We start from the raw sequence: 25,574 nt of genomic DNA on the forward strand, positions 1-25,574 counted from the left end.
GTTTTGGTCACATTTAATCTTTTGACATTGTTCGGGTTTGAAAAAATGAGTTTCTCTCGGTCACCTACTAACTTGTTTTAGAATAAACTGGTTAAGATTGCATTATTTTCTGGATGTAAAAAGCACATCTTTTATGGAATAGTGGAGGAATAGGAAGGGTGTTGCAAACCCTTTGTAAAACTTTGGAAGGGAAAGGACCATTGAGCTGCCTTTTCCTTTTATCCAGTATAAAACTTCCCTTTCTCAGAATTGAGATATCTCCACTGTGCACAGACACACAAAAATGGAACCATCATCCTCTTTCTGATCATGTTTGTGTAATTTTTTGTCATAGTTAAAGCTTGGCAAGCCAAGCCCTGATGAGCTAGGATATGCTGACTCAGTTTCAGTTGAAGAAATTGGCGGTGCGCGGGTAAATGTCCAATGTCTCTTTAATTTTACTTTTTGTTTACCCTATTTCCAACCATTTGGTTGGTAGTTCCAAAATAGACATTCATCATTTCTTGGAAATTCTAGGTCACCATTGTGAAAAATTCAGAGGGTGGAAATTTGGTTTCAACAGTAGTTTTGCGAGGAAGTACTGATAGCATTTTGGATGACCTTGAAAGAGCAGTGGATGATGGTGTGAATACATATAAGGTAGTCTGTCAGTATTCACTTTGATTCTCTGCGTTCATGCTTGAGACTTGATTTGAAAATTGGGTTATGTTCCTCTCCACCAGGCAATGTGCAGGGACAGTCGCATAGTTCCGGGGGCTGCAGCCACTGAAATTGAGTTGGCAAGAAGATTGAAGGAGTTTTCTTTTAAAGAAACTGGGTAAAAATCTGCTCCATTTTGAATCTTTTTAGTTATTTTAGATTAAAAGATTGATCCTTTACTTAGTTCCCCTAGTTTTTGTCCTCTAATTCTTCTTGCATGGCATAGTGGTTTATTGCTCTTATGGCAGCACTTTACTGAAGCTATAGTAGTAATTCAGTGAAGGATAGCCTTTTCCCCTGTTACTTTGCTGTACTCATTGGGTTTGTTTAGACCCATCCACCAAAATGAACTCCATTATGCATGTGCTTGCATGCATTCAGTGTGTGGGTGCACACACATGCAACAGGATGCAGTCAATTGGGAAGCATGTGGTGTAAGAGCTGCAAGTTTTCTTTGTATCCCGTCATTTTCAATAGTGCAGTCAAGCATTGTTGGATGGTGTATATGCATCAAAAGTTGCATGTCAACCATATGAAGTGACATTGATTCTATTGTTATAGGTAAGGGTGGCAATGGGTCGGGCTGCCTGCAGGCCAGACACAGGCAGGGCCTGCTTGCCAACATGGGCGATATATATATATATATATATATATATATATATATATATAGTGTGTGTGTGTGTGTGTGTGTGTGTGTGTGTCATAATTACTTGATCCATGTGACATAGTGTAAAACTTGTTTTCCACTAAAATATGCATCCATATCATATTTATAGGGTCTGATCAACAAAAAAACTTGGTATGAAAAGTAAGATGTGGTAGAGGTTTGTTGAATCCTATTCCTATTGGCCGAGCTGATCTGCTTGTCAAATGGAAATGCTTAGAGTGCTTATAGAAAACTTCTTTTTCATTTCCTGGTGCAAGCTGCATCTTCTCAATCTGACCTCATAGATGCATTCATCATAGATTATTTGATAGGAACCATGCCTTGGGTTATGTTTTTTGGATATAAGAAAGGTTTTTTTAAGTCATGAAATTTTGGTACGTTGTGGACCATTGATTTTTAATGATCTTGAAAATCCTAAATGTATGCCATAATCACATGATTTAAAACTTGTTTTCCACTAAAATATTTATGTAGATCATATTTATAGGGTCTGAGCCTGGTCAATTTGTGGGACGGGCCTGGCCAGGCCTGCCTGTTGCCCACCGTATTTATAGGCAATAGATTTGTTAAACTAATTGATAGTATGCAGTATTTCTTTCATACATGAAGTGCTTCCATCAAAACTAATTGCTAGGTTCTGTGTTCAGCTTTCCACTTGATTGATCCATTTTGTGGAATTTTGGCTTTTACTGCTGTGTTCATCCTGGCTCCTCTGTTTCTTGAAGGTTGGATCAATATGCCATTGCAAAATTTGCAGAAAGCTTTGAAATGGTCCCTAAGACTTTGGCTGACAATGGTGGGCTCAATGCGATGGAGGTTATTTCTTCTCTCTATGCTGAACATGCAGCTGGTAACTTCAGAGTGGGAATTGACCTGGAGGAGGGAGTTTGCAAAGATGTGGCAGGCAAGAATATCTGGGACCTTTACGTCACCAAGTGAGTCTTGATAATTTCTTGATCTTCAATAAAGTGTACTTATGACGTCATTTTCATCATTATTATTGACAACGTTGGCCATCTGTTAAGATGCTTATATTCTTGCTTGGATTGGTTATTTGTTCTTTTTTCTACTATCTTCTGCCGGTGACTTCAATCCCTGTGCCTATCAACTTAAGTGGTATCAGATTGTTTTGGAAGATGGTAAAAATGATGCAAGATGGTGACGATGACTGACATTCCCAGTAGTTCTTTACTGGGCATTTCTAATTTCTCTTGGAAGGGCTTACTTCGTCTGGAATGTGGTCTGGGAGTGTCAAGTTGAACTGGTTAAGCAGTTAACTCATGATTGGAATTGGTTCCAGCTCTGAACTGGGTATTTTCCAGATAGAATTGGCACACAGACCTTGTTAGTCCCAACTATGAAGTGGACGTCTCCTAGATAGAATTGATGTGCAGAGCTTGTACCTGCTGTGGTATCATATTCAAGTTCAACCAACCAATTCTTTGTTCAAACTATGGCAGATTGATTATGAGGAAGTGTTTGACAAGTAGGCCTGGTGGTGAGCCTTCTGTACCTTAGTTTCCATAGTGAACAGGGGTACAGTATTCTTCCTACCAATCAACATTTGGAGGGTCACCATGGAAACGTGAGACAGAAACTTGGCTTTGATGAAGCCACAATAGATTTGGGTAGTCTATAGCAAGGTTGCCAAATAAGAAAGTGGAATCAATAAGCTATGGAGGAAGCAGAAGTGAGAAACAAAGGATTTATAAGTACATATGAAGCAGGAAGCAAGAATTGGTTGGCGAAACAAGCTGGCGGTCCAAAGAGGGATGGGCCTGCAGCCATGGATGAGGACTAATTTTGTTTATCTCTGATTGTGGTGCCATCTGAGGGGGTGGATTCAGGTGCAGTTGAAAGGAAGCATTTAAGTTCTCTAGAATTTCATAACATTTTTACATATTATAGAAATATATTACTCTGCAATCTAATTTAAATAGATTAAAACACAATGGTGGTATTATAGGAATCACAGTTCATTAATTATGTAAATAGAATGTTTTTTAGTGAAAAAGTCAAATTTCACGATGAAAATCTAATGTCTTCTAAAGCGTGCTTCCCATGATAACGGAACAGAGTTTTGGAAGTGCTTAGTTTCTAGTTTCTGAAGAGGCTTCATAGAAAGTGTGCTTCCCAACAATAGGTAGAAGCTTCCGGTAACCACCATAGTTCCAATTTTAATGTTGTTGGTGCTCTGAATTGGAAAGTAAGGTGATCAGCAGTCAGTACATGTGCGAGGCTGAAATTCATGTTTCTTTTGCTATCCGTGTTATCATTTCTGCAAGTTCTGATTGTCTCCTTTGGGTTTCTGAAGGTTCTTTGCTCTCAAGTATGCTGCAGATGCTGCCTGCACTGTTCTTAGGGTGGACCAGGTTCTCTCTCTTTCTCTCTCTCATAAATGCATGCGCATGCACACAGTTTTGCATGGTTCATCACCTGGTCATTTATTCACTGCAGATAATAATGGCGAAACAAGCTGGCGGTCCAAAGAGGGATGGGCCTGCAGCCATGGACGAGGACTAATTTTGTTTATCTGATTGTGGTGCCATTTGAGGGGGTGGATTCAGGTGCAGTTGAAAGGAGAAAAGTTTGGTGGTTCCTGCGATCGGGACCTTCATCTTTGCTCATGTAAAATTGTGTGCCTTATGGATTTAGGGTTTTTGCTTAGTACTTCAGGTCTTGCTTTTTTGATATTTTTTTCTTGTTAATTGAAATTCACTAAAACTGATTTTGTTGTTACTGGACTGTTCATTTTTGGCATGCTTATCTACGAATGTGCTCTGGCTGTAGTCTTTTGGACGCAAATCACCCCTTTTGCGTCCCACCGATGCATTTTGGAATGTTTTGTTTCACTGTTGATGGTATGGTAGCCGACAAGTTTCTGATATATTTAAAAGCATTGAATCATTTGTTGAACTAATATATAAGCAAATTTGCCATATGCAAACGCTCCATAGGCTACCTCCATCATGTTTTCCTTGGAAGGGCCATCATTCGTGAGCTTTCCATCTTAATCTTTGATGGATGGAGGCGAAGGGGCAGCCATGGGGGAACGCTTCCAGGTGTGATGACCATATCTCGGCTGGGCATTCCAGCGTGGCCGGTCTCTCAACCAGACATCAGCTTCCTCGAGTTCTAAACATAAAGAAAAGAAAAATCTTCATTGGAACGAAGAAAACTTCCTGATGTTTTTGGAACTAGTTTCACCTTGATCTTATTACGAGTTAACCGTCTGTTGGTGTTTTCACAAGGCAGCTCATTGTATGCTAGATAGACAGGCTTCACAATTGCACATACTTTCCCTACTCTTAAGGCTGGCTTGTTTCACTCTCATGAGGTGATAAAAGGCTGAGTTGGTATGAAAGCCCAGTCCTTTCCCCATCTTGATTTAAACATAAAGCGATGTGAATGGGATGAGCTGGCAGCTTTTCCCTTTCCCACTCTTTTTCCCCGTCATTTTCAGCCATAACAAAGCACCAACCACTGCACTCATTTGTTACCAATCACCTTGATCATCCAAATATAGATTCTGATCGATGATGGGATTTCCCTGCTTTTATCTAAGCTAGCCAGATTCAGATTCAGTTTTTAGCTTTTTATCATCAGACTCCAATTCTGAATTGATTATCAAATACTCAGCTAAGTCGGATTTAGTATTGGCTATGTCCTAACCGAATTCAACCTATTTCCACCCTTGGTTGAAATTGGTTCTCCTTTTCAGTCTAGGTAGCCTATAGCTATGTGCCTGGTTTCACCCTCAAGCTCGGGTAAGGGCAAGTGCTAGGAAGGCAAACAACCATGTTTCCTCCTTGCCTTACAATTACATAATGTATCTATCCACACAAGCCCAGTCGGGGCTTTGTCTTTCCACAGGATACATTGTGTCTTGAGGTATACAAAATAATTTGGTTAACAATATATCAGTTCTCCTGCACAAAAATGTACATCTGTACACACTGTTAGCAAGATTGGGATAGTTCATGGGCTTTGATTCTATTAATCCACCACTTGTTGACTGTGGAGCTGTGCAACATGGTCCAATGCTTCCTCCAAAATGGCTCTTTCAGGCATCAGTTGCTCATATTGGCTGTGGGTGACACCTGCATATCACACAAAACCTTAGGACCTGAGGATGGTGAAAACAACTCTGACCACACTTCACTTAACTTTTAGAATATGAAAAATGACTGACAAAAATGTTTTTTCCAAAATGCTATGCAATTTTCAAAATCCGCCCAATGTTCAAATTCACAAATTTTCAGTTTTAAAAGGACTTTTTTACCCTTTTCACAAATGAATTTTCTCTTGATATAAGAACTTTCTCTCAAATATCCAAATATGCATTTTTTTTCCAAACATGTGACTTTTCTATTAAATATATGAATTTCCTCCCATACATTGGGAATGTTCTCTTGCTTGTGCCCCTTATGTGGTTTTATTAAAAAGAGACACATTTTTGAGACATTCACAACCATGAGTTTCAAAGGTTACCAAAGTGTGTCCACATTTTTTAACTAAATACTCTCACATTTGTGAATCTCCTTACCTTCACTATAAAACTCATAAATTTTTGACAATTTTTTGAGAAATAAAGGTGATTTTTAGGTTAAATTAATGTGTGGATTTTAGTTGGAATTTAATTTAGTTTCGTGTTGAATTTTAAGTTGAAATTTCATCAAAGTTGAATTTTAAGTGGAAGTGAATTTTGATTTGAAATTGAATTGGAAAATCAAATATCAATGTGGATTAAATTTGGATCAAATTCGGACTGGATTTGGAGTTTAGTTGGAGCTTAGACCCAAAGGGTGGGAGACCCCTCTTAGATTTTGGATCCCATTATGGGATGGATCCGATTGGGTCAAACCAATTGAAGGAGGGTGGGACGTCCCCACCTACTTGCTTTATTCAATAAATTAATTAAATTAAGTAATTTGAAAGGGATCCTAATTTAAATATACTACTTGAAATCTTAATTAACTTGGATATATTTTTATATATTCTTTCATTTACTATAGACACCAAAATTTCATGATACACAATTGCTAACATCTTTTGAAGAGAAGTGTTTGTAGGTATCCAATAAGAATTAGATACCCTCACACAGATGACAAAATGAACCGCTGCCCATCTTGAGAGGGCAAAACGAACCGTCGTTCATTACTAGATGGCATAATGGTACCTTCCCAAGTTCCTAATTTGTTTATTCTAATTTTATTTAATCTTTGGATTATGTATTTATACACATTTTTATCTTTAATTTGCATATTGGAATCCACAGAAGCGCGATTTGAGCTACGAAGATTGAGAAACCAGTTTTGGCTTTACCTTTCCTTCGGGCAAAGGACAGTCAGAGCTTGCAACAACATCCACTACAATTTCAAAAAGGATTTCATGAACCCAAGTAAGTTATATCTTTCTCAACATTAAATATTTTTATAAAAATTTTTTGGCAGTCATGATGGGATACTATACTCTTTTTTATTTTATTTTTGTAGCTAAAATTGCTTCACGAGTAAGTTTTGAGCACTAATGAGCCCAAAATATTTATCTTTTGGGTTTTATCTCTGTCCAGACGCTAAACCTTATTTTGTTGTATGCTGAATTTTGGTCGTCTGCTGACTATCGTCCAATGAGCTTTGGTCATCTGCTGACTACTGTCTGTTGAGGTTTAACCGTTCAGTAGGTCCAGACATTGTCGTTCGCTCTGTCTGCAACTTGCTTGCGCCATATGTAGAGCTTTTTCTGTCAGATTCATCATCTGTAGACAGTGTCGTTCATAGACAATGTCGTTTGCAGAGGGTTTCTTCCTATCTGCAAAACTTAGTCAGATTTGCCATCTGCAGACAACATCATTTGTAGGGTTTTTTTATCTGTAGGGCTTTTTTTTTTTCTGTCTGTAGTATCATCAGACAATGTTGTCCACTGACAGTGTCGTCTACAGACTGAGTCGTCTGCTCAGTCCACAACATTGGTGAAAACTGCTTCTGTATCCACAGACAGTGCCATCCGCAGATAGCACCGTATGAAGACAGTGTCATTCGCTCTGCCTGCAGTTCACCTAGTTTGGGTGATTTTCTGTTTAGTTTTTTTTTCAATCGATTATATAAGGTTTCTTTGTATTTAGTTGCATGCATAAATATTAGGCTTAGTTTTTTCTCACATATTAGAGACACTTGCTGAAAAAATACATGCGCACTTAGAAAATAGAAAAAAATATAACCTCCAGCAAGTTAGGGTTTTGTTTGAGACATTACTTGAATTTATTGTGTGCACTTCATTTTTTTTATCCCCTATTCTCTTAGGATAAAGACACTCTTTTATTGGGATTTTTGAAAATTCACCGATCCTATCATTTGGATCTTTGAATCTCCCACCAGTATTCTTAAGTTGTTAGCTTGGGTATATCGACGTGAACCCAAAAGAAAAATCTAAACCCTAAAACCTGAAGAGACCTCGCAAATACAACTTTCGAGGAGAATTAGGATACCCATTATTTTTAAAAGCTCTTGCTACTTGTTTGAGGTATAATGAATACCCGATCTAAGAGTCAAAAACTCTAATTCCAATCCATCTCAGAGGAACCACCTCTAGAGAATCCCACATATAGGATGCCACCCTATATGATGCAAACATCATATTCGCCGAGAATCCTAAAAAAAGGACCTACACAAACATTCCTGAGGAGTCTATAGATGATCATATAAGGGAAAATGCCTGATGTTTTCTAAGTATAGTTCACATCAGTACCCTCATCATTCTCGTAGAGTCTTCCATGCGGGTTACAAGATGGATAGTTCTAGCACAAATGAGTTTACCAAAAGACGAATATCCAAGACCTCGCATTTTAAAGCTTGGTCTGAAGAATGACACCCCCATCAATCTCGTAAAGTCTCTCATATGGGTTACGTGATAGATAGTTCTAGCAAATGTGAGCCCATCAGGAGACGAACTCTTAAGACCTCACATTTCAAAGCTTGGTTCAAGGAAGAAGATGTACTAGTACAGGCCAGGCAGAACATGAAAAAGATGGATGAGAAGATAAGAGAGATCCAAGAACAGTTAGAATGTGAATATGCAAGAGCTGAAAGAAGAGCCCACAAACTAGAACATGAAAAGACACGGGCTGACATAGATACTAGAAGAAGGACTAGACAGACTCTCGAGCCACAAGAGGACAAAGAGTACAGTCATGGGGGAGAGTCCCAAGTGTCTCATGTAGAGAAAAGAGTCCACAGATCCAGGTTGACCCATCCAGTCCAAACCATGCCGTTAGAAGCAAACAAAAAGATTAAATCACTGAAAAACATGGTCAAGAGCCTAATATCAAGAATGAGATACCTGGACATGGATCAAAGAGAATAATACTCTATGAATGACTTTATGCTAGAGAGATACGATAATGAAGATGATGAGTTCCCTCTGAAATTCCTAAAGTTCAGTCAAAATGTGGACACAAGGACTCACTTATCCATATTAATGGAAAGTATGGCCAAATATTGAAACAATGATAAAAGGCTAATTAATTGGTTTCCCAAAAGCTTGAAGAGAGAGACATTAGAATGATTTGCCAATCTGAACCTCTAAAATATCAGAGAATTTAAAAAGGTCTTCAACCTATTCATGAAGAGGTTCAGATTCAATGTTGTGGCCCTCTCTATCATAAGCTAGCTTTATGACCTAAGGCAAAAGAAAGACAAAAGCACTTATGAATTCATCAAACGATGGTGTTCTATGGCCATCAGGATGAAAGATGGATAGCCATCAACATGGCTCAGGTTGAAACATATGCCAAACTCATTAAGAGAACTATCGCCTTTGAGGTAAGAATCAAAAGAAGAGTATATGTTGGGTTCCTAAAGAATAATAACGATAACAACATATATAGGAAGTCAGGCCCATTTAAAGGAACACAATGCGGGCCACAAGACAAAAGGTCAAGAAAAATGGTAGTCAAGGACAAAATGCAGACAACCAAAAGGGATCTCATAAGAAGCTGAATGAGAACGAATATAAGGGCAATTCTAAGTAGACCAGAGACTGAACACTCACCAAGTTTGAACAACCTCAGTCACAGGTCTTAGATCTACTGTTACATAATGGCCTAGTCAATTTACCATAAATGTCTAACCCACTACAAATGTAAGAAAATGACCCAACTAAGTACTGCTGGTATCATAGAGCTGTGGGTCACGACACCGAAGACTGCTTTATCCTAAAATATATTATCCAAGACCATATAGACAGTGGAGAGCTGCTGGTGAATGAAGAACAACTAGAGCCGAGCAACAATAACTGCACCATTGAAGAAGCAGTTCGGGTTTATGAAACAAGAGAAAACTGGTTTATGAGAAAAGGTATGGATCAATAACCATCTGACAACACAACAATTTGTGTTCCATAAGCCCTCATATGTAGTAATTGTTGATGTTTGATTCCTCTAGTACCCCAAATCTGTTATCAAGAAGGGCGAAGGGTACAAGAAAAAGAATTCTATAGGAGAGCCAATAAGCCAGTAAGATAAATGTGATTAATCTGGGTCCAACAAACAACAATCACACTTAGGTTCCTTCTCTAACATCGATTATAAAAAGGATGGCCTCTCTGTATAACCCATATTGTCCAAACTCGTGAGGCAAATTAATATGGCAATTGTTTGACCAAAAAAGAAATGACCCCATCATCAAGATCAGTCCTAAATGTGGTGTCATCAAGTTTAGGACAAGTGTCAGTCAAAAACCTTTCCAAAAGGCCCAAGGTCATAAGAGAGTCTCTTCCAGCCACACCTAGAATGAGAACCCATAGTCTTGGCTGCAAAGAGTCTTCAACGAAGAAGTGGCCAAAAGTGCTCACATGGGTGTTGAAGGTCCATTTCACAAAAAGGGTCACCATCATAAGCTCAGTGAAAGGAATAGGCAGAACGGATTCTATAAGACTAACTTTTTCTCTATAAGGACTCAATCTGAGATAGAAAAAGCCATCAAGTTGCCCGAACTCTTCCATCCTTCCTTCTAAAAAAGACCAGTATGCTCAGAAAAAGGAAACATCAAGTTAGGGTAGAATCATAATGGTAGGGAGGAGAAAGGACATCTTGCACGGGTCACCATCACACGGCCCCAGGTAAGCCTTCAAAACCTGGATTCTATAAAATAACTTTCTGAAAATTCCAAAAAATTAAAATATTCTAAAAATCTACAAAAATGAAAAATCTAAGAAAATTCAAAAAGATTTTTCTTTCTAGAGTCTAAGCTATCATCTTCGTTGTAGGATCATACTATTTCTGTTGACAATACTAAGCAAGCTTTTGTCAAACCCTTTTCTTTTGTTTTCTCTGATCATTCCCAATGATGCCTTTATGTCTAAATCATGTAGGGGCATGTCAAAGGAGTTTGAACCTATGCAAAAGCCAAGGATAAGTCATCGCAAAGCCATCTTAAGTCTAAATCTCTTAGACAAGGACCTCTAGAAGCTAAGCGTACGAATCTCCAAACTGACTCGACCTTGTTCGATGAGACTCAAGTGGTGTTGAAGGCTCGATTTACTTTTGGACACTGATTTGACCTTGTTCGGCAAGACCTACAACGGTCTCCATATATCAGTTATCTCGGATGCTAGCCTGACCTCATTCAGCAAGGCCCATAACGATCTCCACACCCCAGTCGTCCTTGAAATGATCCAACCTCTTTCAGTAGGACCCATAACGGTCTTCACAATCCTATCCACCTTGACTCTGACAGTCATAGAAGGATGATAGAGCTTCATCTTTATGCAAAGTATGACATTAAAAGATTATTCAAGGTCAGAGATGTTGTTTCAAAATAGATCTAGCTTTCTTCAAAACAATCTTTCCTTCAAGTAGGTTCTTGAACCTAAAAGTCTACCACATGAGACAACCAAGTCTTAAAAAAAGATAAGGAAGTGACACAATGAAGCTAAGGTACTTAATCCAATGATTCTAGCCCATGAGTTTATAATAATGAATTCTTGGGGCACAAAGTTATAATCGATGCATGAATATAGATCAAATAAAAAACCCGTACGTAACCAACTCTCAAGAAAAAGGGTTGGGTGTTGAAGGCCTTCAATGCTAATCTGCTTCATAGGTTGCCCCCCCGAGGAGTCTTTTTCTTTTATCTTGAAAGAGAATGACATTGAAAAAGTATATAAAAAAATATAATTTTTTTAAAAAAAAAGCAAAACACAAAAAAGAGCAGTGCATTTAAGCTAACACCTACTCCGAGTCCATGACGAGATGACAGACTTTGGTCATGAGACTGTCTTAAGAGTAGACGTTAGAATAGAAATGTGTGTGCTAGGAGAAATCCAATACTTACCTCTAGACCTATGGCAAGATAGTAGGCTCCGATCATATGACCTTTGAAAGCAGATGTTGGATAGTTAGGGGCATCCCCCATGGACCGGGAAGCCATGAGACCCATGGTTGCGAGGCCTCAAGTTAAAGGGTGACAAAAGTGAGGAATACAACCTGTTCAAGCTAGCAACAAAGACTCTAGAAAATTCATAGAAGGACAAGAGGTGCACTTGAATGAATTCTTATCAAGCTCTAGTCCTTTAGAGTTCAAGCCTTAATGGGGACCATATGACCTAATATGAATGCCTTGAAACTTAATCTTATATCCGTATAACTAGTCACTTAAAAACCAAGGCAAAATTAGAAAAGAAATATACCAGTGAAGCTGAGTATCGCTATTTTATACCAACCTAAGAGGAGAAAAATCTAAAGTATAGGAATCTCAAGTACAAGAATCAATTTGTTAGGAAGGTTCTAATTTGAAGAAGGGAGAAAAGAATAAAATCTCAGACCTTATATGATCAATCATTCATAACTGTCATAGGCAACCTACTCTATCACAAATGCATGAGTCATAATGCATATTATAAAAAGTTCATTACATTCAAGCCATAGAGATCGCGAGTATGAGTAATACTTAGAAAGATCTACCTTCTCTTCAGTGCTACCTGACCGAAGTCTGCCTCACTCCTCTCACTGGGACAAGAAGTCTTACGTCTAAATTGATCATCTTAGAAATGATATCTCCACCCTAAGACCTTATTGGGGCAACTCCATCCTATCCATGAACCTATAAGAGGTGTAAGATTCTTGATGATTGCCTCTACAAATTCTTAAAAAAAAAAATTATTCACAAAAAGCATCAAAAATCAAAATGGGCCTAACAAGCATGAAAAAGAGCTACATTTCTCTTATACTATCCCTGCCTGAAGCCCGCCATTTACTCTTTCTACTACAAATAAAATGTTTATCTTTTGACATTGGCACTGACCTTGCTCGACAAGACCACCAAATGGTCTAGGTAATCCAATTATCCTCACACTAATCTGACCTTGCTCAGTGAGATCCATAATGGTCTCGACAGTTTAACTCCCTCCTTTGGATGCTGGCACCGACCTCGTTCGGCGAGACCAATTACGGTCTCGACAATCTAGTTTTTCTTCAAACATTAGCCCGACCTCATTCGACAAGATTGAATCCAATCCCAATGACCTAGTGTTCCAAGTCTTGAGAATCTACTTCTTTGTCATAAACTGAAGCACATCGATTAATGACAAAGAGGGGCATTTGTAGACACCAAAGTTTTATGATGCACAATTACTAACATTTGTTAAAGACAAGTGTTTGCAGGTACCCAACAAGAATTGGACACCCTCACACGGATGGTAGAATGAACTGCCGTCTGCCACGAGACAACAAAACGGACCGCCGTTCATTATTAGATGGTAGAATGGGAATGCCATCCGTTATAGGATGGTAGGACACCGAATGCCATCCGTTATTAGATGGTACAATCCTTTCACCGTCCGATGTACTGAACACATAGATAAGTTTCGAGGCTTATTCTTATCTCATCCCAATCACCCTGCACGTCTTCTAGGGTGAGAGAACTTTTTTTGTATGAGTTTTCGTACGAGAAGACTCTCCTGGAAGAGTAATTCGTATCTCATGCTGAACTCTATAAATAGGGGCTCACCCCAATACCTTGAACATATGAAAATTATTAAAAAATCTGAAAACTATATACCTACGTGCTGGCCCTACAAGAACACGTATACCCACACCTTGCCGGTACACTGTCCTGACGCCATTGAAAAAAGCTCATATATAAGTGAAGAGCTAACAAATAAAAATGATCTTGAACGATAAAATAGACGTTCGAGTCTGGAAAAGGTATCTTCCTAGGTCTCAAATTTGTTTATTTTAATTTTGTTTAAACTTTGGATTAGGTATTTATACTCAATTTTATCTTTGATTAGCATATTGAAATCCATGAGAGTGAGATTCGAGTTATGAAGATTGAGAAACCGATTTTGACTTTACCTTTCCTTCGGGCAAAGGATGATCAGAGCTTGCACTGACGCCCCCTACAATTTCAAAAATGATTTCACTAATCCGAGTAAGTCTCATCTTTCTCAACATTCAAACATTTTTATAAACACATACCTGGATCCATATATTACTCGGACCCTTCGGGTCAAACCCAAGTTCCAATGAGACCTTATTTATCACCAAATCTGGACCCCATAGGGTTTGGTACGGGTCGGGTCCGAGTCAAACCTAACCCATTGATACCCCTACTCGTGAGGATGTAATTGAAAATGACTCACCTCTACCCTGCTGTGTTTGGATCCTAATTGTTGGATCTGGCTGGTCCCACATGCTGCGAGAATCAGGTAGAGCTTCCACACTCTATTGTTTATGTGAATCCGGATCCAACCAAATACAAACTAAGCAACAAAGTACTACACGTACACACCCGAACTCGAGATACGACCACCCGAACTGACGACTACACCCCATACGAAGAAGGATCGACTTGATCAAGCTGAACACACTTCATTCCATAGTACAATGGTGGGAGACTCACATATTTAATGCCGAGATGGTCGGCTTACACGCGACCCATCATGGGTCGCTTTACACAATGTTAACATGGCATCCTCACTCAAAACAAAAGAAACAGCTCACCTCACCTTTGACCAAACCATGTTGGCTCAACCAATCAAGGTGAGACACATCTACTAAAGAAATGAAAATGCATGACGTGGTCAGTCTATAACCACAATACCAGTCGGATTTGACTCCAACTAAACAACAAAATACCAAACCACTAAGCAGTTGACCTGGTCAACTGCTGACCATTTACAAAAACTGACTACTAAAGCCGGTATTGCCTCAACATACCCCTTCTCCAAGACATGGTTTATAAAGGAGTAGGTGGTATTAATTAAACACTCAATAAGTACCATCTTCCCTCCCATCTCTGGACTGCAAATGAAACCAGGAAGGAAAGAAAGCAACAAAGAATCATATATGGTTGCATGTAATGTTTTTTCAAATGGAATCATAGATGGTGGAACAGTATGCATGATTGACATTTGCATTCCCAATGGTAACTTTTTGTTTTTCTTCTTCAAATGGTAAAATCAGTTGTCAACAATAGATGGCATATTCAATCATTAAATAGAAATAACTATTGAAAGTGGCTCAAGATGGATCATGTAGCCTCTGACATCAATTAATGTTGAAAACTTTGGTGCAGAACTTAATGAATATGCATATGGATCAGTTGATTTTGTCTTTTTTGAAAGGCAAGCTGGGGTTAGGAAGACCCCTACAAGTTATACAGCGATACCATTGAGATTTGAACTTGTGAGCCCCCCCGTTTGTGCATATGGAGTTGATATACATGTACCTAACTTCTCACATATGTTGTACATATGTGAGATTAAGGATAATTGGTTCCTTTAGGAGGGTGTGGTCGGTTAAAAAACATGATTTTTTGAGTCTTAAAAATTAAAAAAATTGTAAGCCATTAAGCTTTGAAGCCCTTCAAAAGCTTACTTACAAGTCAATAATCCAGAAGCTATTCTTACTGAAACAACCCATGTAGATCACATCTGTAATATCTGATTCAACAAGAAAACTAAACTAAACTAAACTGTCCACACCCTCGTAGGAATTGACTACTCCATAGATTGAACATGTTACTTCTAGTTGATGTTGCAGATGGAGGCCTACAATTAAGAGGAAGAGACAGCTCAATTACTCCATCGCCCTCTCTTTATTACTTTTTATCTACACTGAAGGCCACTAGCTAGGACCACCACGAGCTATTCCCCTCTATAGAGGGAAGCAGACGAGAGACAGACCTGAAGGCCACTTGGACCACCGCCAGCTATTCCCCAATAAAGGACAACAGACGAGAGAGAGAGAGAGAGAGAGAGAGAGAGAGAGAGACCTCCCCCCTCTGTTTTCATTTATTGAGCCCAGAGGGCCATCATTTGGGACCAAGAATTTGGATCAGGTGCAATCACGTTGCACAGAGTGCATGTGCTGCTGCACCTAACCACCAATGTGAGCGTACCTGATCCAGCCTCTTTGATGTATATGTGTAGGGCAAGGAATGATGGGGACTGGGGTTAGTGGGCTTTGAACTTCTCATTGTTCTTAAAATGGCCACCACAAACAAAATATGACAAAAAATACACTTTAATTGAATACAAAGTTTTTTTCTAAATCCTAAAATATTATAAAAGCAAAAGCAAGGGTGTGCAAAAAATTAGATGCTTTATAACTTTTTATTAATTGACATTCTTGTCATGTGGTTTGAGAATGTAATTAAAAATTTGTATAGCATTTTCATAAAAAAAGAAAGTGTTATTTTATATGACACATTGTATTTTTTTCAAAAAATAATTATTATTTACAACTCTCTCTCTCTCTTCTCCCCTTTTTTAGTGGTCATAAAATGAAAATATTTCATAATGTTTTAAATTTATCAGTATGTTTATGCTTCCCATTATTTATCCTTTTAATCTTGATAAATGTGATTTAAAAGTTTTTTTACCATTTATCTTATATAGGACCCGGCAATATGGGCAGGCCAATTTATCAGTATGTTTATGCTTCCCATTATTTATCCTTTTAATCTTGATAAATGTGATTTAAAAGTTTTTTTACCATTTATCTTATATAGGACCCGGCAATATGGGCGGGCCAATTATCCAGTATAAATAATGGGAGTCACTCTTCTCTGTTGGTGAAATGCATTTCCCATTCGATTCGTGTAGTTAAAAAGCACGTTTCATATAGAAGGTAAGTTTCCTGCTACTGCTTTCATTTAAGTGACACTGATGCATTGTAATGTTTAATATAAATTCCTTGTTACTGGTGGTACCCCCGACTTGCCAATCTGATGCAATGAATCTCTCCTAAAGCTACCTTAGTACCTGGGCCAAGCTAAGAATCTAAATAAGGGTGGGCACAAACACACAGTAAAAGGGGCCCAACAGGGTCTGCCTGGTCAACCGGGTTGACACACACAGAGAGAAATTCATTTATGCTTGTTCATGGATTCATGCTTAATGCTAATTGAAAACGAAAAACACTTAAAAAGTCTTAAACCATAACTAAACATTCATACCAATATAAAAAACTAAATCAAAACCCTAATTTCTACAAACATATGCATTTATACTAATTGATAAAAAACTTTACGATATTCTAAATAAAATAAAGCATTCATTATTCATGAATTCATGCCTAATAGTAATTAAAAAAAATACAAAAATACTTAAACCATAGCTCAACATTGATGACATAAAAAAATCAAATCAAATCCCTAAATCCTAACAAACACCACTCATAAATATACTAATTGAAAAAAATAAAACCCCTAAAATTCTAACTAAAATCAAGCATGAATTCATGGATTCATGTTTAATATTGATTAAAAAAAACACAAAAAATATCTAATTAAATATTCATATCATTTGAAAAATCAAAAGAAAAAACTTAAATCCTAACAAAAATCAAATATTTATGGTGTTGATAAGCGATAACTAAAATCAAACAATAATTAACAAAATCATGCTTAATGATAATTAAAAAGAAAAAGAACACAAAAAAAATAATCCCTAGAACCCTAATTAAACATTCATGTTATTTGAAAAAATCCAAATCAATACCCTAAATCCTAAAAAATTCTTACATTTATGCTAATTTAAAAACCATTAATATTCTAATAAAAATCAAGCATTCATTACATGCCTAATATTTATTAAAAAACACAAAAATTCTAAAATCCTAATTAAACATTCATGCTATTTAAAAATAAACTAAATCAATATCTAAAATCCTAAAAAGTATCATGCATTATGCTCATTGAAAAAATATAACCGCTAAAATCAAAATCCAATCAAGCACTCATTTATAATTTGAAAAAAACAATTGAAAAGAAAAAGAAGACCCTGGTGTCGGAGAGGCCGCTGGACAGGAGATTGCCGAATAGGCTGCCAAATAGGAGATGGCCGGATGTAGTATGATAGTTTAGAGAGAGAGAGAGAGAGAGAGAGAGAGAGAGAGAGAGAGAGAGAGAGAGAGAGAGAGAGAGAGAGAGAGAGAGAGAGAGAGAGAGAGAGATCAACATTACCACTCATGAAGATCAACAAAATGTTGAACCCATGAACCAAACAAGATAGAAAACAAAAACAAAAATATAGAAAAATAAGAAGCTAAAGAAAAATAAACTACAAACAGATAGCAACAGATAATAAAGCTATACTCAACCAAGATCCGTTGAACTAGAAGGCACCACCGATGAGTGAACGTTGATAAGAAGGAATGGGAGGTCTCTAAGATGCATACGTAGAATCACATATACATCAAACAAGATTTTATGGACAAGATTTATAAGGACGAATGAAATTTGACGGAAAGTAGCATCACTGCACGCCATCCAAACAAACCACCAAGTAGTAAGCAACCACGTCTTCCAAATCAGCCTCCACCGCTTGCATCATCTAATTTCAACAGGGCTCAATAGCTGATCAAGCACGAAAGACTCCTCTTTGACAATTACGTCCGGAGATCTCCACGTCCTATTAAAAATGACCACAAAGATTAGGTAGGACCAGAATAAATGAAAAGTAATTTCTTCAGCAGCTTGACAAAGTACACACCAACTAGGAATCTGAAAACCAACTTCTTTAAATAACTATAAGTTTGAACACTATCATGCAAAATGAACCAAGCCAAGACCCGAGATCTTGAGGAAGGGCCCTTAGCCCATAACACACACTCAGAGAACCAATCGCCCCCCTGGGGGAGCAACGATCTATACACTTTATGGATGTGGAACACACCATTTGGCGCAATCACCCATTGCAACCACTGATCATAATTTCTCACATCCCCAAATGGATCTCTGAAGAACGATAAAGCTCTCAGCCACATGCTTCGCAAGTGCGAGATACCAAACTCTCGGGTTCCATGACGAAGAAGAGATAAATCAGGGGCACCATATTTAGTATGAAGCAAACGAGCACATAGAGAACCCAGTTGATGGGCCATCCAACATTGTTTGGCCATAAGAGCAATACTCCTCTGTCTGGGTGCAAAAACACCCAGCCATACGCCTAGGTAACACCACCCTTCGCCAAACAAACAAATGATGCTTTCCTTAGAGTTGACACCCAGACCAAAGAAAATCCGCCATTAAATGACAAATCTGCTTCTCCACACCCACATGCATCACAAACACTGACATAAAAAATTCAAGGATAGAGGAAAGAACATGTCTGATTAAGGTCAGACGGCCAACGATGGAGAAATAAGACACCTGCCACGAAAAAAAATGTTTTTTACTTTTTGAATAGTTGGAGCCCAAGCAGTGGAGGAGAGGCTCTTCACTTGTAACGGCAAACTCAAATACGTCATTGACAACTCAGAGATCATGCAATTAAAAATCCATTGACCCGCTACAAGCATGAGAGAGAGAGAGAGAGAGAGAGAGAGAGAGAGAGAGAGAGAGAGAGAGAGAGAGAGAGGGTTGGAGAAGGGGGGGTTGTTTTGGGTGTCATGTAAAAGAGGTCAGGTCAGAGTGGGCAGTGCCCACCTTGACTTGATCTTTCACTAGGTGGGCACTGCCCAACCTGACCCGAGGGTCAGCACCTTGACCCGAACTCTCTTACTGGGAGATGTTTTGGTCTCGGTGGGCCCTAACCTCAATGTTGCTCCACCCCCAAAGCTACAAAGCTAATAAACTAAGAAAAACATGAAATTAATGAAAATTTGCAAAACATTAACTAAAACACATCCTCCTGAATTCATCATCAATCTCTCCTCTGTCTCTCTACAACAATTATTTATATCTAATAAAGAGAAACCCAATAAAATCATAATCTTACTATGGACGTGATGTGAGATAGATTCGATGCTAACTAATACCCAAAACATGATTAAAAACATATCCCAACTAAATAATTACAAAAACCACAAATAATCTATAAACGAATCTAAATGGGTCCTTTAACTCGGTGAAATCTAGCACCCGCTCTTGCATCACAATAAAATAAAACTGTATAAATAATACGAAAACAGTACAAAAAAACTTTTTAATAGGTTAAAAACGTGTAAAAATGAAATGCTTTCGAAATAGGCATTTGTTTTGAAAATATCATGCTATTTTTTATATAATAACAACCACTGAGAATACCACGACAAAATCGCGACGTTTTCAAAGTATGGGCCACAGTGGTGTATCTAGAATTCATGTGAGGGTGGGGGGGGGGCAAACAGGGGTGTAGCAAAAAAAAAAAAATTGGCTCGGGGGCAGCGCCCCCGATTTTTTTTTGAGATAAAATAAAAAATGGCTACAGTTATTAATAAAAATCTATTTCATATGGACGAATCAAACTATTTGCTGCAGTCAGGGCTGGGCTGGGCTGGGCTACAAAAATGGATAAAAATCTATTTCACATGGAATCAGGACTGGGCTTAAAAAAAAAAAAAATTAACCCTCCCCCCAGCTACGCCTTTGATGGGCCATATTTATGATATTCACTACGAACGCCAAAATATAGCTCACGTAGTATGTAGTGTCCATATCGACGAATAAAATTTGTAACGCGAATGCACGTGATCGTCCTTTTCCTTATACCAACTTGATATGGAAGTTTACGTCACACAGTCAAAACACTCAGTACTACGTGTTATATGTCATTTTTTACTATAAATATGATCCATCACCACAAACACACACACCATTTACATCAATCAACCAAAGAGATTCTGAATGATAGCTAAATAATTTGTGTAATACCTCTCTCTCTCTCTCTCTTTCTTTGTTAGCAGAGGAAGATGGAGATGGACAAGATGGGGAGCATGAGTTTTGCAGTGGCTTCTTCTGCTCTTCTTCTTTCATGGGTGGTGTGGAGAATAATTTACACAGTATGGTGGAATCCCATGAGAATCCAGGAGTGCTTGAGGAAGCAAGGGATCCATGGCCCTTCATACAAAATCTTCTTTGGGAACGCAAGGGAGATGATGAGAATGTCTGACCAGGCATTGTCCGAACCCATGAACTTATCCCATGATATAGTCCCCCGTGTCCTGCCCTTCTTTCACGATTCCGTGAACAAATATGGTGATCCTCTCCAGCTTAGTTTTAAACTTGTTTATTTTATTTTACTTTTTTCAATCCTCTTTAGTTTTATATTTTTTGCCTTTTCAATAAATTGCCATTTGAAGACCACGGCTGGGGGCTGCCGGCGTGGCCAGTGGGGTGGTTGTGAGCGTTTTTGTGTTGAGATGAAGACACCTGATAAAATCCTGATGCACGGCTGTGTCTGTAGCTTTCAGAGGTGAGCCACGTAAGGGAGGATGGTTGTGGGGTCTCACTCGGGTTTTTCGTCATAAAAAAAAAGTTTGCCTTTTGAAGACGAGTGGTTTCTTCTACTCATTTGTTCCTTACTTTCATTAGGACTCAATATTTACCCCATATATATATATATATATATATATATATATATATATATATATATATATATAGAGAGAGAGAGAGAGAGAGAGAGAGAGAGAGAGAGAGAGAGAGCAATTTCTTTTCTGGGCTGCTGGCGGCCTACCATGAGCGAACAAGTGCTTTTCTTTTTAGCAAATCTGACCCTGTTATCTTTGCCTAGGAAACTACCGGTTTTTTGGTTTATATGTTGCTTTAAAGGATGAGAGATGCCCTGTTTTGGCCTCTGCAAGGTAAAAACTCTAAGGGAAATTTCTCCTGTCCACTGGGGATAGTTTTCCATTGACATCGGCCTGGCTACAAGGGACGATTATTATATTGATTCACGATTTTGGGTGGCCGAGATGTTGATTCTCATGTGTTGAACATGCTTCCTGTTTTATAACAGTTTTGACGAAATGAAATTTCAGGCAAGTTGTGTCTTGTTTGGCTTGGATTTCTACCCTTCGTTATCGTCAAGTCTCCTGAGCTGGTGAAGGAAATTCTCTCAAACAAATCTGGTTATTTGTACAAGACGCCACCACCACCACCCATGAAGCCCATCGTCACAGGGCTGGTTGTACATGAGGGCGAAAAGTGGGCCACCCACAGGAAGATCCTCAACCCAGCATTTCATCTAGAGAAACTAAAGGTTGGATTTATTTCTTCAGCTTTCATTTGTCTTCTCTCTTGTAAAACATTAGCCGCTTGTTAACGGGCAATTGTTTGTGTCAGGCGATGCTGCCAGAATTTTTGGGTAGCTGTGATGAAATGATGAGGAAATGGGAGAAGTTAACTGGTTCCCATGGATCCTGTGAATTGAATGCCTTTGATCATCTTCAAATTCTTACTGAAGATGTCATCTCAAGGACGGGCTTTGGAAGCAATCATGAAGAAGGGAAGCGGTTATTCGAAATCCAGAAAGAACAAGCAAAAATGGCATTTCAAGCTCTTTGGAGAGTTCAAATCCCTGGATTCGGGTGAGAATCTTTTCTTCTAAGCTTAAAACTTACGCATGAATTTTCCTGAATATATATATATATATATATATATATATATATATATATATATATATATATATATATATATATATATATATATATATATAAAATTATGCATGCGCCTCTGCTGTGGTACTGAACCATCAAACTTATGCGGTGGTGTACTATTGATTTATACAAATATGATCGCCAAAAGAAAAGGCTAACCTTTGGATCATGTTCCATTTACTATTTTCATGTATTAAGAATTGAACCTTAAAGTACATTAGATATGATACAACCTCCAAAGGTAGTAAATAAACCATTTTGAACACATTTGTATGGTTAGATCTAACATTATAGTGTGCACCATAATATGGTATCATGTTTCAAAACGTCCATATAGTTGGGTTCATTTTGGTTCTGGATTCTATCTTCCGTTGTTCAAATTTGCTAAATTTGGTTCTGGCCTTTGGTAGCCTTTGCTGGTATCATATTTCTATTTCTTTTGAGGTCTCATCTCTAAACGTTACTTTTTTCATATAGTGGAAGTATTTGAATATTTAAGATGCGCTCTTTGTGCCCATAGAATTAAAGTATAACCACCACATGCTTGATTAGTGCTACTGTATATAGTTCGAGATTCTCTTCACCTATTCTAATAATGATATTTAAATAATATAGATTCATTCCAACAAAAGAAAACCTCAAGTTGAAGAAACTAAACGTTGATGCCACCATGATCATTAAAGATTTGATACACAAAAAACTAAAGGATTTGGAAATGGGGAATGCTAAGAAAGGTGATATGTTGGCACTGCTGTTGGAATCATACAAATATGACAATGATTTGGAGGAACCAGGGAGCATCAAGAAACTGACGATGTCAATGGATGAAGTCATAGAGGAATGCAAATTGTTCTACTTTGCAGGACAGGGGACAACTGCAATGATGTTGACATGGACCATGATTGTGCTGTCCATGCATCCGGACTGGCAAACACGTGCAAGAGATGAAGTTATTCAGATATGTGGAAAAGAAACTCCAACTTTTGACAGCCTAAGCCAGTTAAAGATTGTGAGTACCATCTAATTTCTTACTCGTGTTTCATCATGCTTGTGCATGTGTATTACCAGAATTTAATTGGAAAATACCAAATGCTTTTCAGTATGAATCTGTATCTGCAGCATGATCGCCATATTAGCTAGAAACAGAATTTACTTTTTAACATAGTTGCTGCTATATGAATTTCAAAACCAGAATAACTTTAGTAAAATCATATCTCAATCCTCTACTATTTTTACTATTATAATATAAGGAATAATATGTGGTCATGGCGACTTGACCGAATGAGGTAGAAATTATAGATGCAGGCTATTTTCACCCAATTGGACCTCATTGATGGATTCAGTGCAGTCCAATTGCTGGGGATGGCTCTTGGGTTGTGCTTTTTGAACGAAAAAACATGATTTTTATAAGCTGAGAAAACCTCACAGATTGTAGGCTGTTGATTTTTCAAGGCTTATAAAATTGTACCTACATTTCATAATCGGACAGTGTACCTATATTTCCTTACCGGACAATCCAAGAGCTGATTCCCATTAAAAAATCCATGTAGATCACGTATGTTCGGGTTAGTTTTATGAAAACATCAGAAAAGAAAAAGGAAAAAAGTTCATTTAGATCCATCATAGCGACTTGACAAAATGTTGACCCATATTATAAAATCTTTCTGAGCAGATTTAATGTTCAGACCCAACCAGGGAGAGACATGTAGTAACATTGGATCACGCCTCAAAACCGTCTATAGTCTGCAAACTATGTGGAAATAAAAAATCTCGTTATTTGAATTAAAAACATTTTTATGACAATGGGCTTTGTTCCAGAGCCTGAGATGGCAGAGGTGATGGAGATTTAGTGAATCCCACCAACCCAAGCTGTTGTTTGGAAGAGAAGATTTGGGAGATGGGAGTAGTGATGAGAGTGAAGATAGCTCCGTTTCAACATCCTCACAAGGATGTAGTTAACAACTCCAGTCTCATCACTCATTCCGTTCTCCACTCCATAACCCCTCTCATCCCCTTTCCAACAGCGGTTCCCAAATAGAGCCTAAGATTTGCTGATAGTTTTCATCATAATGCAATGAATACTCCCTTAATACATTATTTTGCAGGTTAACATGATTCTGCATGAAGTTTTAAGATTATACCCTCCTGTAGTAATGGTGAGTCGATATGCATACAAGAAAATGCAAGTGGGACATCTCAGCATCCCTGCTGGAGTTCAACTGTTATTGCCAATACTGCTAATCCAACATGATGCTGAACTTTGGGGTGATGATTCAGATCAGTTTAAACCGGAAAGGTTCTCAGAAGGAGCTGCCAATGCCTCAAAACATCATTTGGGCTTCTTTCCATTCGGCTGGGGGCCAAGGGTCTGTATTGGACAGATGTTTACCATGATTGAGGCAAAGCTGGCGCTAGCCATGATTCTACAACGTTTCTCCTTTGAGCTCTCAAGTTCCTATAAGCATGCGCCTTCCCCTGTCATTACTCTTCAACCTCAACATGGAGCCCATCTTATCTTACACAAACTCTGATCTCATTACAAACTTGTTTTAAAGCGTATATGATTGGAATCTGCCCTCCATATAGGTTATTTTCAGGAAGAAATTCCATAAGCAAAAACAAGATTGAAGATGTTCAATTAAATGCTGTGGGATCTCTAAGAATTTGTGCAAGGTTGATGTCAAAAGTTCAGTAGGTCTTGATATAATATAAGCTAAATGTTACCTAGTGCTTCAGTACTTTTGTAATTTGTTTCGAAACTTGAGGATAGTCCTGGTACTTGCACAATAACGTAAATGTAAGGGTATCATAGGCAAGATGAGAAATTAAAGATGTAGTTAAATATACTGGATGGTGGGCAGGGATGGCAGTGGACCCGGGCCGAAGCCGAGGCCGGGGACCTCCATCCCCGGTCCAAACGGGGGCCAGGCGGGGCTCCATTTTCCCTTAGTCTATAGTCATCCCTTAAAACAAAGGCGTAGCTAAGGGGGGGCAGTCCTGCCTCCCGAAACAGTTATTTTTTTTTTTAAAGCCCAGTCCTAACCCAACCCTGATTCCACATGAAATAGATTTTTATCCATTTTTGTAGCCCTGACTGCAGCAAATAGTTTGATTTGTTCATATGAAATAGATTTTTATTAATAATTGTAGTCATTTTTTATTTTATCTTAATTTTTTTTTTCAGGGGCGCTGCCCCCAAACCCCCAACCTCCGAACCCCCGACTATAGCACAAATAAAATTTTTTTTGCTACACCCCTGTTTGCCCCCCCCCCCACATGAATCCTAGCTACGCCCCTGCCTTAAAAGGATTGGGGACGGAGACAGGGTGGAGAAAGGTGTAAGTCCAT

General features: G+C 38.3%; 2 protein-coding genes across 3 annotated transcripts in view; both read left to right on the forward strand.

The window, feature by feature from the left end:
- The window catches only part of LOC149832256 (T-complex protein 1 subunit theta-like), a 30,550-nt gene extending 26,335 nt beyond the window's left edge, over positions 1–4,215 (forward strand). The window contains exons 8-13 of the mRNA XM_090014399.1: positions 335–412; positions 517–639; positions 723–817; positions 2,092–2,301; positions 3,681–3,738; positions 3,824–4,215. Of these exons, the coding sequence (XP_089870525.1) occupies positions 335–412; positions 517–639; positions 723–817; positions 2,092–2,301; positions 3,681–3,738; positions 3,824–3,889 (630 nt within the window). The 3' untranslated portion in view covers positions 3,890–4,215. The remainder of the gene's footprint in view (positions 1–334; positions 413–516; positions 640–722; positions 818–2,091; positions 2,302–3,680; positions 3,739–3,823) is intronic.
- A 16,228-nt stretch (positions 4,216–20,443) lies between these two features.
- On the forward strand, positions 20,444–24,953 carry LOC149832257 (cytochrome P450 CYP72A616-like). Of its 2 annotated transcripts, none has more exons than XM_090014400.1 (5): positions 20,444–20,826; positions 21,609–21,829; positions 21,913–22,157; positions 22,842–23,235; positions 24,332–24,953. In XM_090014400.1, exons 1-5 carry the CDS (start codon positions 20,541–20,543, stop codon positions 24,755–24,757), a joined length of 1,572 nt encoding a protein of 523 aa, XP_089870526.1. In that variant the 5' UTR covers positions 20,444–20,540; the 3' UTR covers positions 24,758–24,953. The 2 variants fall into 2 exon arrangements, with proteins under 2 accessions (XP_089870526.1, XP_089870527.1); XM_090014401.1 differs by lacking the exon at positions 20,444–20,826 and adding an exon at positions 21,230–21,431.
- Positions 24,954–25,574: the final 621 nt, after the last annotated feature.

The sequence above is a fragment of the Nuphar pumila genome, chromosome 7 (genome assembly GCF_984573655.1).
Source record: "Nuphar pumila chromosome 7, dmNupPumi1.hap1.1, whole genome shotgun sequence".
NCBI classification, from domain to species: Eukaryota; Viridiplantae; Streptophyta; class Magnoliopsida; order Nymphaeales; family Nymphaeaceae; genus Nuphar; species Nuphar pumila.

Bases quoted from the DNA above. Each gene is read 5' to 3' on its own strand.
- LOC149832257 (XM_090014400.1), top strand. From the start codon at position 20,541: ATGGAGATGGACAAGATGGGGAGCATGAGTTTTGCAGTGGCTTCTTCT. The intron at 20,827-21,608 runs GTGATCCTCTCC...ATGAAATTTCAG, and splicing joins CGATTCCGTGAACAAATATG to GCAAGTTGTGTCTTGTTTGG. The intron at 21,830-21,912 runs GTTGGATTTATT...TGTTTGTGTCAG, and splicing joins TTCATCTAGAGAAACTAAAG to GCGATGCTGCCAGAATTTTT.